The sequence below is a fragment of the Apteryx mantelli genome, chromosome 3 (genome assembly GCF_036417845.1).
Source record: "Apteryx mantelli isolate bAptMan1 chromosome 3, bAptMan1.hap1, whole genome shotgun sequence".
Lineage (NCBI taxonomy): Eukaryota > Metazoa > Chordata > Aves > Apterygiformes > Apterygidae > Apteryx > Apteryx mantelli.
Genome location: NC_089980.1, coordinates 87,845,935 through 87,859,963, shown reverse-complemented (window position 1 = coordinate 87,859,963; position 14,029 = coordinate 87,845,935). Strand labels below are relative to the sequence as shown.

At 35.1% G+C, this 14,029-nt stretch overlaps 1 protein-coding gene across 1 annotated transcript in view; it reads right to left on the bottom strand.

The window, feature by feature from the left end:
• Positions 1 to 14,029, bottom strand: part of AK9 (adenylate kinase 9) — a 76,451-nt gene that overhangs the window by 20,760 nt on the left and 41,662 nt on the right. Inside the window, 6 exon segments of the mRNA XM_067294796.1 lie at positions 1,008 to 1,227; positions 2,947 to 3,065; positions 7,601 to 7,897; positions 8,482 to 8,694; positions 11,764 to 11,891; positions 12,863 to 13,069. Of these exon segments, the coding sequence (XP_067150897.1) occupies positions 1,008 to 1,227; positions 2,947 to 3,065; positions 7,601 to 7,897; positions 8,482 to 8,694; positions 11,764 to 11,891; positions 12,863 to 13,069 (1,184 nt within the window).

The window sequence follows — 14,029 nt, the reverse complement described above, 5'->3', positions numbered from 1 at the left end:
GGGTAGTTGCCACCTGAGTTATCAGAGTAACTCCTTACAGGGTGAGCTTACAGCAATACAAGCTGCTCACTAGAATGCACCTTTTCCACTGAGGTTTCCAACTTGCTTCAGGAAATATGAAATCAAAGAAATACTTGAACTCTCACGGTTTATATGCATTTTCAGAGACAATCTCTGGTGCAAGCAGTTCATATAACTTACTGATATCATATGGGCCTTGTCCCAAACTCCCTTGTACTAACTTACTGTGCATCAGCTGCTCTGTAGTAACTTATGTTCAGGCCTTTTCTGATAGTGCATGTGAAGTACTATATCTCACTTCTGTAGGAAGTTAGGAACCTTGAATACTTCGCATGTGCCAACTGTAAATGTCTGTATAGAAGTTTCAAATTATTTCAAGGCAGCTGTTATGTGGTAGCCTGTTCAGTAATAAACATATCTTTGTTCAGCTGGGAGACTGCACAGCTGCAACAACACTGAGAGTGTGGCTTAGTGCTCTTACATTTCTGTGCAGGGTGTCATAATTGGAAACACAGGCACATACGCTAAACAGTGCCTGTGAAGTAAGCCTATGGGAGATATGGATCAACTCAACAGCACATGCTCAGGGAATCCAGGGTGAAACAGCAATACTGTGCTCAAGCTGTGTGTTTGATGTTTTATGGCCATATTCAGTCTCTCCATCTAGTTGTCTATTGTCTGGGACTTTCCAGATGTCTGGCATTCTGCCAGACTGCCTGTTGTCTGGCAGCACAGCTGCTTTGCTTGGGGTGCTAGGCATCTAAAATTTGTGCACTGCCCACACTGGGCAGTGTAATGTGGGAGAGGCAGAGAGGAGAGGAGCCTTAAAGTCTCTTCAGTTCCCCTGGTAAATCTGTGTGAGGCTGTGGCTCCTGGCTCCCATGTATGTTTCTGTGTGTGCTCCTTCCTGCGTTGGAAGTTTTAGAATCTGTCTTAGTACCTGTGTTTCTGAAATTACAAATAAGTAGACAGTGCTGAAAACCTACCCTTATTTTTGCTTTCAGGTCTTTCAGTTTCTTTTTCTTTTCCATTTTTTTATATTGTCTTTCTCTCCATTTTTTCAGACGTGGAGGAAAAAGACGGTCAAAAATGTCACTTTCTTCTACTTGAATATAAACTGCAACATCAGGGCAGAGTCCTCGCTCTGACAAATATTGGGCTTCATCTAAAGTTCGAGGGAAACCATCCAGTATAAATCCTGTGGACCTGATTCAAAAAGAAGATATTTATCATTACACAATGTGGTTTAAAGTGCAACACAGTGAAAATGGAGTGAATTTGAAAAAGCAATCTTAAACTCCCTTATTAAAATATATTTTAATAGTAAATAAAAAATATTTTAATGTGTTATTACTCTTCAGAATGCAAAAGTGATATTGCACTATGTATTTAAATTATTGTACTAACAAATATATTTCTCTCTTCTGAGGTTTTAATGTGCTGAGATTACTTATTTAAAAAAAATTTAAACCAAAATAAGTTGTATCTTCAATATTGTTTGTATGGCCCTAAAAATTATACTTCTCAGCCATAGCTCTCAAACCATGTGAAGATACTACAAACATTATTTTGGTAAAGTCCATCACAGAAAGTTTGTTGCCTGACAATTTATTTTTCAGAAATTCCTGACAATTTCTTCTCCAATACAGGATGGGAACCTTGCCACTCAGCATCACATACATCTCCTTTCCTGCAAATACTAAAAACAGGTCAGATGATATGTCAGGAAAGCTCCATGGCTTGTTGGAGCTCTTTCACTCTCACATTAGATGAGCAGACCCAAAAAGCTGAATGTTGTGTTAATGAGAAGTTAATACTTCTATTTATTAATTTAGACTTTAGTATGAGACATTCTAAAACTGTAGAAAACCAAAGGAAATCCAAGGAGTGAGAGTGGATGGAGGAACAGCTGGTCCTGGATGCTACAGGAAAAAGCTGGAGGGAGGATATATATCATGAAATATATCATAATGAAGGTTCTCCTTTATTATACAGACCTTGAGGGAACTGAATTTATATAATCATTTAATGTCATAACATTATGTGTAATGTTGGGTATCTTTTTGTCCTGGTTCTTTTCTTCTAAAACTGATCTTCCTAGTTTTACACAGTTAAGAGAATGTTGTCTTCCTATCTGTGGGCTGACAGGACAAAAGTTTATTTGAGGAGCTCATTTATTATTTTCAAGGCATTTCTCATACTGCCAGGGATTGCAACCTAATGGTCAAGCTTCCAGCACCTATGATCTGTATGGAAGTGAAAGGAATAGATAGGACATGGAAAAAGGGATTTTACCTGCTGAAAGTATGTCCTGAAAAGTATGCCCTCTAAAAGTAATTTATCTGATTTATTTATGCAAAAATATTCCATATTTATCATGGCATAACAGATATACTTTCTGATCTGAAAGGATGTCAATTGTAGTTACATAACTGGAGTAGAGATTGTGATGAATGCACAAAAGATAACTGATGCTGTGTCATTTTGGAGACCATAGGTATTTTGTCTTTGCTTTCCACATAACATTTATAATACGTGGAAACCACATACTTACAGCTGGATTCCAGCTCTCTATGTTTATTAGCTACATGAAAACATAAAACATTTATTTACATATCTATTCTGTCAGCCTACCAGAACTACATGACTATTGTAATAGAAGATAGGGAGGACCAACTATTCAGAGGATTTAATCCAGTTCAAGTGCACTAAGTACTTTTGTCCAGCACTCTGTAGAACACATAAAACATTATATTACTATCAGAATTTCAATCAAAACAGCATACCAAAAACTAAGAAGGAGAGGTAGGTTATGTTTCATAAGTACAAGAGCATCTGAAATAATGTCTGCAATAGTTATTTATAACTGTGGACACAAGGGATGAAACATTTCTTTAAAGAAAGAGAGAATCTAATTACAGTTACCGGAATGGCTCTTTCCTCCACCAGTCAAGAACAATATTATCAAGTACTTCTGGAGGCAATGCCTCATTATCCACTAGATTTGCTTTTATTGCTTCTTCCTCATCAGTTAACTCTGTTTCCTTGATAAAAAGAAAATCCACAAAAAAGAAAAACAGAAAGAAAGAAAGATTTGCATGATATATCTATTGATTTTTGACTAAATAAGGTTAAATGAAGCTGTCTGGGTACTGGTTACTGTCTTCATTTGGCTTAATCCAGCAGAAACAAAGTAAACTCATTTGCTACATTTCACTGTACTATATTATACCTAAAATACCTGGTTGGCCTACTTTTGTGATATTTTCCCCTCCTCAGGGTTGGGTAATTCCCTAGAGTTGAGACAACTTTACATCAAGCTGAAAGGGACAAATTGGGGGCCGGCAATGCCAGGAGTCACCCTCTCCACAATCAAGGATAGCATCTCCCCTTAACTGGTATTAGCTCAGCTTTTGCAAGCCATAGATGTAAAAGTGGGCCTCAAAAGCCCAGAAAATATATTAGAGTTTCTGTAATTGCACATAAAAACTATATTAAAATAAGACTATAAAGACTACAAATTTGTAACACAGCATCACATAATAATTTAACTTTACAAAGCACAGCTTCATTGGCTATGCTTACATTACTCTTCAAGAGCAGTCTCCAAAGTGTGCATGGGTACAGTATGCTCTGCTGCTTGCTCACCTTTAATTTCTATAATTGTCCAAACAGCTGCCTCAAACAAACTGAAGGCTGCCTGCAGATAATGCAAATAGGTGCTTGCTCTAAAAGATGGTCCTGAAGGTGCATTTGTTAGGTGTAGCAATTAAGTTTAACTGTGATTGTGAATATTGCGCATTTCTGTAAATGGTCTCAAGATAGATACAAAATAAATTTTAGGCCACTGCCAAGTAATCTAATTTCAATAATTTAACCGTAATTTGTAGCAGAAGCAGTGATAAATCTGTTTCTCCAGAACAGCATTGAACTGTTTTCACTATGCAAGGCAGAAGAACTTCTCAATATCTTGCCTTATTTTCTGCACACCTTCCAACTTCTTCACAGGTTCAGCTTCAACAACATATAAAGAAAAGAAAACAACATACAAAGAAAAGATCCTACAAGCAGCCATCTGTGTCTGAGAATGTTGCTCATGAAGGGTGTTTCTTTATGAGCATTTTAGTTTGGAACAGGAGGGTACTTTTGAAGCAAATCTCCTCATCTTCCCCATGCTTTGCTTCACAGCACAAAGAGGTCTTGGACTGTGTGAGCTATATTCCTTCCGGACAAAACTAAACTGGACAACGTGCTCCAGGAGGACTTCCTATCATTAACATGTTGCAGTCAGTAATGGTTATTCAGTCCATGGGACCAGGTTAGAGCTAGTCCAAAGAAGCTCTTATCCCTTCCCCCTGAAATGTGTATAGTGAGGACATTTGGTCTTTAGCATTAACTTTTTCACTTTACAGATCCATCTCTAATTAGCCACATAACTTGCTAACTCATCCTCAAAGCAAATATACATTGCTAACTAAATGAAGTGGATATCCAGTGACCAATGAGTAGGATACTAATGCACAGGAATAGGAGTGTGAAATGTGAAAGAGGAGCAAGCAAATCAGAGTACTCAGGTACCTTTATTTCTACTATTGTCTATCTTTTGAGTGTTGGGCTTTGTTGTCTTGATGTGGTTTTTCTAGAGTTTTGTGTTTAATAATGCTACTACCTTGCACTAACTGTTTCTTCAACAAGTTACCACTCTTGAGGCATGGGAGGTTTTCAGCTGGCAAGGTTTTCACCGACAAACACTGCTTGTTAGGGAACACAAGAATATTGCATGTCCTTATGGTCCTGCTCTTGAGGGCATGAATAGAATAGTCTGAGCACTGTCCTCAGTTCCTTCTCTGTGCTGAATTCACATGAAGGACTGTGAGGAAGGAAGGCAGGTCCTTAAATTCATCTATAGATATCATCTTAGTAAAAAATCATTTTCTGTCAAGTCAGTAACTCTTTTTCTTCCTCGAATATGTGGACATGTTGTTCACAGTGTATGGTATTTTAAAAAAAAAGGTCTGTTATCTCCAGCAGATGGAAACCAGCTGTTTAAATAAGGATTTCAGAACTTTCTGTTCAACTTGGGTAATTGTGTTTGAAGTTGTCACTGGGGAAAAAAAACTGAGCTCTGTGGAACTGTTCTACATATTTTCATTATCACTGTTTGCTCAAATTTTCCACGGAGTTAGCTGATGCTCTCATCAAATAAATTCTAGTATACACTAATGATTCGATTTATTAATAGTATATGTTCTTCTGATATAATCTGCAGTTCATTTTGTAAATCTCTGATTTCCTTTTCTCTCTGATCGCATGAGAAAATTAACAGTTTAGTGGGCTTTTGAATGTCTGTTTATATATTGCAAGAATGCATTTTTAAACTTCCTAATTGTGTAGCTTTGCTTCTTAAACAAGTGAGCAAACTTTCAGAAAAAAAATTAATATATCGGTTATGTTTACATCATCAAATAGCACTGGACAATAGCAGCAACGTCATAAAGCAAAGCAGTTGGTGCTGTGGACCCAGCGTCTGCACTATATGCATTGAGAGAGCATTTTGGCCTAGCTTAATCTGCTCCTGCAGATTGAACACCCATTAGCAGATGAAACACATTAGGCATGTTTCTGAAGTACTTGTGTTTAGTTCATTCAAAATGAATTCAGTTCATGCACTCTGAAACTGCTCCATAATGTGAACCAAAGAGTGGAAACTGAGACAACTGGGAGACTTGTTTCTAAAGCATGCTCTGGATAGAAACTAAAATGTTAATGCAGATGCAGCTATTGTTTGACAAGAAAGTCAGATATCGCATTTACAATAAACTTGAGTTGAACTCTTAGCATGATGCTGCTCACATGAAATGCAACACATGAACATTAATGAAGTATTTTTACTGACTGGATGTACTTAAGTAGTTGTGAAAAAGTACAGTTTTCACTGAAAACTGGGAAAAATGAGCAAGTTGACGAGATCAACTGGGGGCTCCATTAGAAATCAAAGTATCCTGATAGAATTAACTTCTTTATTAGTCAAAAAATCTCAGACAAATCTTTCAGAAACCTAAAATTGCTTGATAGGGAAAAATTGAAGTATTTTAAGCTAGTGCATGAAGAACCCAAAGTTACTGCTGTATGAGCTTTAAAGAAATTTAATACAAGCACAATTGTGAAGGATTTAATTATTCTCATGCTTAATTCAAAGGACTAGAAACTGAAATGATCACAGTTTCTCCTAATTGCCCACAAGATGTTTGCCACTTAGATATACATGTTCCCATACTGAAAGACTATCTCTTCTACCTTAGAATGTTTTGTACTTTTAAAAAGCAAATTTTATCTTTTGATGCAATCCAAAGAAAGATACCAAAGATATGTAGGGCTACTGAGTATGGATACAAGACCAGAATTCAGAAAGATACAGTTCTACATAGTGATAGTATTAGCAATGACTAGTCAAATGCAGAGCATTCAAACACCAAAACCAGCACACGACGCTGAAGCTATTAGTACAAATCAAGGATACTTGTGGGAAGCCCATTTCTGAAAGGCATGACTTCCAACTGAATTTTTTAAGAATAACTTGGGTTCAGATTAACTTTTTCTTAGCTGAGCTGGTAAGTTGTTGTGAAAAATTCTTTTTTTCAGGAAATGTAAGACTGCGAGATCATTATCCTATGGTTTAGGGTGTATTTCTCATAGAATGGCTACCTGACACAAACCAAACTAAGAAAAGAATGAAAAAATAGTATAGATTGAGGGCCTAATAAACATTACTTCATGTAAATGTTTATTGTTCAGGGAAATTATACTCTGAAAGAGATGCATTTTAGAATGTAAATTTATAAAAATTTTCTATCAGTATTCAAACTGATTATGAAAAATAACTAATTTTCTGAAAACTATCATTCATGAATTATTTTACCAGAATCATGAACATCCAGTCATGAGAGACAAAACTTTTGTACTACAAGGCATATTTTACGCTACCTTTTTGTTTTGAAACTGCAGCAAAGTAAAGACAATACTACATTCTAAATACAAAACCTACTATATAAAAGAATTACTAGCTTACCCTGTTATGAACACTGAAATATTTCTGATTCTTTGACAAGGTATGATCAGACCGAAGGGCTAGTAGATTCCATCTATGCTTTTTGCCCCCGGAGAGTGCAGAGAGCACTGCTGGTGAACATTTCTAAACTCCTGTGTAATTGGTATACATGCACCAGATTGAACCCATGTATTATAAATACTTGAAGAAAACCATACCTTCTCATTATTACTCTGAACTTTGTTTTTTTCTAATATCCTCTTCCTTTGACCCTTTTAGCAACTATCTGTATTAGTTTGAAAAAAATATATACATAATTCTAGGAAATGTTTTGGAGAATGCTTATGGCACTCACAAGAAAACATTGTCAGTAAGTACATTATTTTACTGGAAATAACGGTTATTCCCAAATTTTCAAGTTAATAATTTAACATAAGCAATTTTTATCAAGCTAGAATTTTATTGGAAATTGCTATTCTGGCCTAAAAAAGGGTTGTTTTGTGTATGGACACAAAAAAGGTCAATTATTACCTGTTGGCTTTTCTTTACAATTTCACGTTCACGTTCAGGTTCAATTTTAGTTTCAGTCATGGCTGGGGAGATGTCTTCCAGTTCCCGTGAAAGAGTTGCTATTTTGCTGTCATCATCTTCTTCAGGTTCTTCGTCAAAATCAGGCCCAACTTTCTTTTTAGTTTTGCGTATCATTATTTCCTGTAGATATTCTTCAAACTGAATATGGAAAATGCCTATTTTGTCTGCTACCCATCGTGCACAAGTAGTTTTACCTGCTCCATGAGTCCCCAGTAAGCACACCCTTAAGGGAGGAGCCTGTAGGAAAAAAAATGAAATATTTTATGACAATTTGGACTCTACGGTGCATTTTCTACTGTTTTTCACTTCAAGAATATCATTATAAAAATCACCTCAAGAACAGTCATTTTGCATTTTAAATCTTCCAGGTCCTCTACTACGGTCCCAAACAGACTACCACTCTCTGGAAATATTGAACAAATACACTACAACAGGTGTTGCCAGTAGGTAAAAATGAAAGCCTATTATACAATCCTGGTAAATCTGCACATCTCTTATCTTTCCTTCATTTACAAAAAAAAGTGTTAACAATAGTAAAAATAACAATATTTGTCATTTTTTAATCACTTCTCATGATTATTGTAAACCTTTAACATCTTTCTTCTTTTCTGCTTTACCTGCATGCTTCATTCAGTGTTAATTTAAATATACACTGTAAAGTCACTAGGGAAGAAACATGCTTTATTTGTTTCAGGAGCTTGCCTGGTATATGTATCTTTACATAGAAAAAAATCAGAAATAATAAACTACTACAATGAGCAATGGAAAATAGTGACTTTAATCTGTTATTATCAGTTTACTTCAGCTTTAAAGATTCTCACTTTTATTGGTTCCTTGTGAGCCACATAGTCCTCAGGGTTCTCCAAAAACTTATCTCTGTTCTCAGAAGTTGAAAAATAGTAAGTCTTTTCTTGATATTTAGCTGCATGTTCAGAGAGTCCTGGGTAAAGGACAAAGTTCTCTTTCAGACTGACTGGACAAAAGTGTTTTGTGTCTCCCATGTGCCTTTTCTTCTCGTTACGTTTTTCTTCTTCCTGAAAAGTTTTTGAAAATTTTCAAGAACTGTTTGAATTAAGTAGAAAAACATAATATCGAATATGTCGATTGAGCTTGAATCAGAAAGGCATCCTCAAAACTATTTATATTTTAAGTGTCTCTGATTATTTCTCACATTATTTCTTTCTGTTACACATAGGTCTAAAAATGGATGATTTCTGCATTAGAATACAAACTACGTTTCTAAGTCATTAAATTAAAGAACTTCATTTCTTCCTTGCAAGATGTAATTCTTCCTAACTATTTAAGTAGCATACTTTCACAGTGTTGTCCAACACTGTTAAGTTCAAATAAATAGCCAGATTGTCCATAGAATGTACATAGTACTTAGAGATCTACAAATAAGGATATAAAGCAATTACCCAATAAAGACCAAGTGACTTTTGTATCAGGATCATCCATATGGACTTTCCATCTCCGTAATGATGAGTCTATTATTGCTTTTTCATTCTTTCCAAGAAATAGAGACATACTTTTCTTTATTAAGTTTGTCCATGCATCCAGGTGTTGAAGGTGAAGTTTTCAGTGCAGTATGACCCAACAGTCAAAGATAAAATCTGATACCTAAGAATTCATCTGAAGCTGATTTACAGTTACACATATGGTTTGCAATGTTTTGAAAAATAACTGTTTTGCTTTCTCAAAGTCCTGCCTGATATGAATAACTTTTATAGTGCAAACTGGTGTTACTGTTTAGAATATGGTCAAAAAGTAGAAAATACAAATAAATCTATTTACATCTGAACTTTCTAATAAGATTTTCTTTTGATTAAGTACAAGATCCATGACAAAAGGCTGAGAGAACTGGATTTATTCAGTCCTAAGAAGAGAAGGCTACAGGGGATCTAATTACTATCTTCAACTAACTAATGGGGGCTATAGAAAAGACAGAGCCAGACTCTTCTCAGAGGAGCACAGAAAAAGGATGAGGGGCAACAGACAAGCTGCAAAGAGGGAAATTCCAGTTAGATGGTAAGAAAAGTTTTTTTCATAATGGGGGTGATCAAACACTGGAACAGGTTGCCCAGTAAGCATGTGGAATCTCCACCCTTGGAAATATTCAAAATTATCCAGACATGGCTCTGAGTAATCTGATCTAACTTTGAAGCTGGATCTAACTTTGAGGTTAGTCTTAGGGAGGGGGTTGAACTAGATGCGTTTGGGAGGTCCCTTCAAACCTAAATTATTCTGTGACTCCATGATTCTAAATAAACACACTATGCTATGCCACTACACATGGGGGACAAGTACTAGTGCCTTTATAAACATTCTTGTTACTGGTGGGAGGCTGGAAGACAGTAACTTATAACAGTTCAGGTTAACAACTAATCTCAAAATCTTTTGTAAGCTGAATATGAGTCTATAAAAATATGTACTTTTTAGATTCGGAGTCATAAAACAATCTGCCCAATCTAGTGAGGCAATTACTGAGGAAAGAATGACCATTTTAAATGTAAAGTGATAATATCATGGTTAGCTGTTCAAGACCTAAGCTTGAAGTATCTATAATAAAAACCTTTCCTACTGTGTTCTTAAAATTCCCTTTCTTTTACTTCTAAATGTGGAGAAAAAAGTAGACCTCTTCAGAAAAGGCAATGAGAGCTGGTATTATGAAATCAGATCGTATATCTAATAAAATTATTTTTTAAATATCTATTTGATACTATTCCAGTACAGTGTATGTATATTCCACTCTCATAAATTTTGGGATGGGCATCTTGCAGTGAAGGATGAAAATAAAAGAATGGTGAAGCTAGACCTTCATTTTCATTTAAATGGATTTTTGGAAATTATCAGTAGTTGAGATGAAACAGAGGATTGCACATTAAGACTTCTACTCTGCATCTTCTGATGTTTACATGATGGCTCACAGAACCATTGTTGGTTGAAGAAAAGCAAGGTTCACCTTTGCCTCTCTTATGATTTATTGAATTTATTCTGTGTTGTATGATTCACTAGAAGAAAAAGTGTAGTTTACCACATTTTAATGTAGGGAATAATTTGTCTCTCTTCTTACTGACAAAGAACACAGTTCTCAAATGGCATACAATTTCCTAGTAGTCTGAACTTGTTTTTAGGATTCCAAAGGTTGAAGGCACAGGGTATCATGCAACTACTGTGGTTTCAATAGATCTTCAGATAATATTTGTTATATCTAATGCTGTTTGCCAAAAATAATTGGCTAACAATTTGTCTTCATCTGTCATTGCTACAAATTATTTCCTATTATCTTAAGAGGTTTGTCCAATCTATTATAATGAATAAAAATGAAAATAGATTGAAATATAAAACTGTAAATTCCCTGATGTTTAACTCTCCAATTAAAAAGTTTCAGTCATGTAGCTTACTGTTTTCCTAGTGACATTCTTTATTCCTTTACTGACCACTATTATGATATGAAAATTGTGAAAGGGATAAATGTTAATATCTATATTCACTGAAGGATGAATATAATTCTTTTTCTTTGTCTGTTTGGAACCACAGCAACTCCTTTCAGATTCTAAAAATGTTTTATTCATAGAATGGGCGAATTTTTTTAGATGCAGAATTATGAAATATTTATAGCAATTTATAAGAAGTATTGTATGTCTTTTTTAATAAAATTCATAGTGAACCATTACCTCTGAGGTGCAAATGGAAGGAAAATTCACAAAGAAGTATATCAGGGCATGTGGTCTAGCAGTAACCTGAAACGTGAAATGTGGCAATGGGCCTACTCTCCTAATAATACTAATTTTGGGAGAAGTTAAGTTAGATCTAATTATATGTCTTCTTGTTTATAATCCCCTCTCCCCCCTTGTTATCAAACTAACCAGACTCACCAAACTAACTACATTCATCGTCTCTACCAGCATGGGTATTTAAACTTCCTGCCGAAATAAAACTATTATCAGCCAGAACATAGAAATATGATGTATAATAGTTCTTGAAACATATGCTGGATCATGCAAAATCATCTGCAAAATCTGCTTTCTCTGAGGTTATGTTCAAACTGAAAATAAATGAGTCAAATTAAAATGATAAATGAACAAAGCCAATATGCTTACTTCATCTACATTTTCTTCTTCTTCCTCAATTTCATTTTCTTCTTCAGCTTCCCCTTCAGCAGCCAGGTCTTCTGCTTCCTCATCTAAGTCTTCAGCAGATAATACCCAACCATGATATTTAAAAAGTTCTGAAAAGGTTAATTTTTCTCTGTTTCAATGTTTTTCATTTGGCTATGTAAAAATACATTCTCTTTGCCCATAAAAGTAAGCACATATGTGGAAGCAAATCATGCCAAGTGTACACTGCGTTTCCCCTACTCATAGAACAAAATGTTCTCCAGGTTGTATGGAAAAAATATACCTTAATATAGTGATTTTCCCCCAAACTGAATATCTACTGGTTTGTTTTTTGACTAGAATAAATTGATATTTTCAATAGGTACTCCTAGTATAAAAGGATCATACAGACACATAAAGATAGTGGCATTACTGCTTGCAACAGTTTTTTTCATGTTATTCATTGGAGAAAATCTTTTAAACAAATTATCAGTCAAATTTTATTTGATTATAAAGCCAGCATAATATTATTTTTGGTTAATAAAATACTTGCATCAGCATAATTATAGCAAAATGTATTATTAATATTATTTATCCAATACTCAGAAGTGTTAGAGATGTGAGCACACAGGCAAATATTTGCTGAAAAATATTAATACTCTAAAAATCCACTCTTAAACACAGTCTGTGCAGGTGGGTGGATCCTTACACACCCTGAAAGTCTCACTGACTTCAATGAATATCGTACATGAGTGAACTTTTATTATTTGTGCATTTCTCATACTAGTATCCTGACATGAATAGATGGAATAAGTAAGTGGGCAAATGTACTGCCAAAAAGTTTAGGGAGCTCTCACAAACACATTTTTATAGTTAATATTTTTTAAATATATATACACTTAACTCACTATGTTTTTATATAATATTTAACTAGGCTGCTAGAGTCCTTTTCAGCTCACTCACAGAACACTGTGTGTTCTGTTCCCACTTCATTTGAGTGATTTAGAACTCAGTATAACCCCCCCCCCAATATATTCATAAGACAAGCTCTCCAAAATCCCTCTGAGTAGGTTAAATGCAAATCATAAACAGCACTACTTACTTTCCATGACCAGGACAATTTGATTAAGCAGACTTTCTGGACTTTGCTCAGCAATCTCTAAAACAACAACCTGAACTAGAGGCGAATCACTGATTCCCGACTCCACTGTTTGCCAGTCATGCATGAAACGGTCAATCTTCCTTTTAATTATTTCCATTTCTGGTACATCTGGAAAACCATTCCCTGGAAACTCAGGTAGTGAGATTTCTGAAAACCAAATTGTATTTAGAAGACAATGCTATTTTAAAACATTTTGCATTTAAAAATTATCAATATACTTTGTTTTCATTTTTCTCAAATGTGGTGGGACAATTTTTCTCATATTCAGCTTCTTTTTTTCCCCTTGTAATTATTAAATTACTATTTTACAATAAGATTTTGCAGATGCCAAATTTATTATATTGATACAGTGTATACTAATGCTTCTTCAGGAAAACAGACAAGGTCCAGTTACTTAACTAAACTAAACTAAACAACTAAACAAATAATGCTTTAAAAGTCTATTTGTAGTTCTTCAATTTTAAAAGTTGTTTTTAAATACTAATAATTCCCAATCAGACTGAGTTATCTGTTGATACATTTTGGTTCTTCCCAGCCAAATGAATCAGCATAGTGAAATCACTGTGAAATGCACTGTCCTGGAAGAAACGGATATTGGCCCTATTTATTCTATTGAATGCAGGAGAACTTGCAGCTGTTGAATGGGAAGTTACCTCCCATAAAATAGAGAAGTTGCATCATATTTGCAAGTCACTGTGATATCCATAGGTTTCTCTTACACTACTGGCAAAGCACTGCAAGCAGCAACAGCCTTGGAGTGTGGCTTTGTGTGATGTTCGCTCTGCACTTTCTCAGGCATATGCTTATGGGGAGAATACACTCACTTTTGCAGACAAAGGCATGTTGAGAAATAACCTATATTTATACCAGTGACCTACAGAGCCCACATACTGGTGCTATGAAGTGCTACAGATGCAGGTGTGTGGGGAATAATTCTAAGCAGTACCGATAATGAGAGGCAAAAGTGTAACCCATTTCTCTGGGCACTAGAAATCATTCATAGGCATAGAAAGAAAAAGATGGTGGATCTAATCTCCCAGCTAATACATTCCAGGACAAGGAGTGACTGTTTTTGTAAGTGGCATAATAATGTAAGTATATAATAAT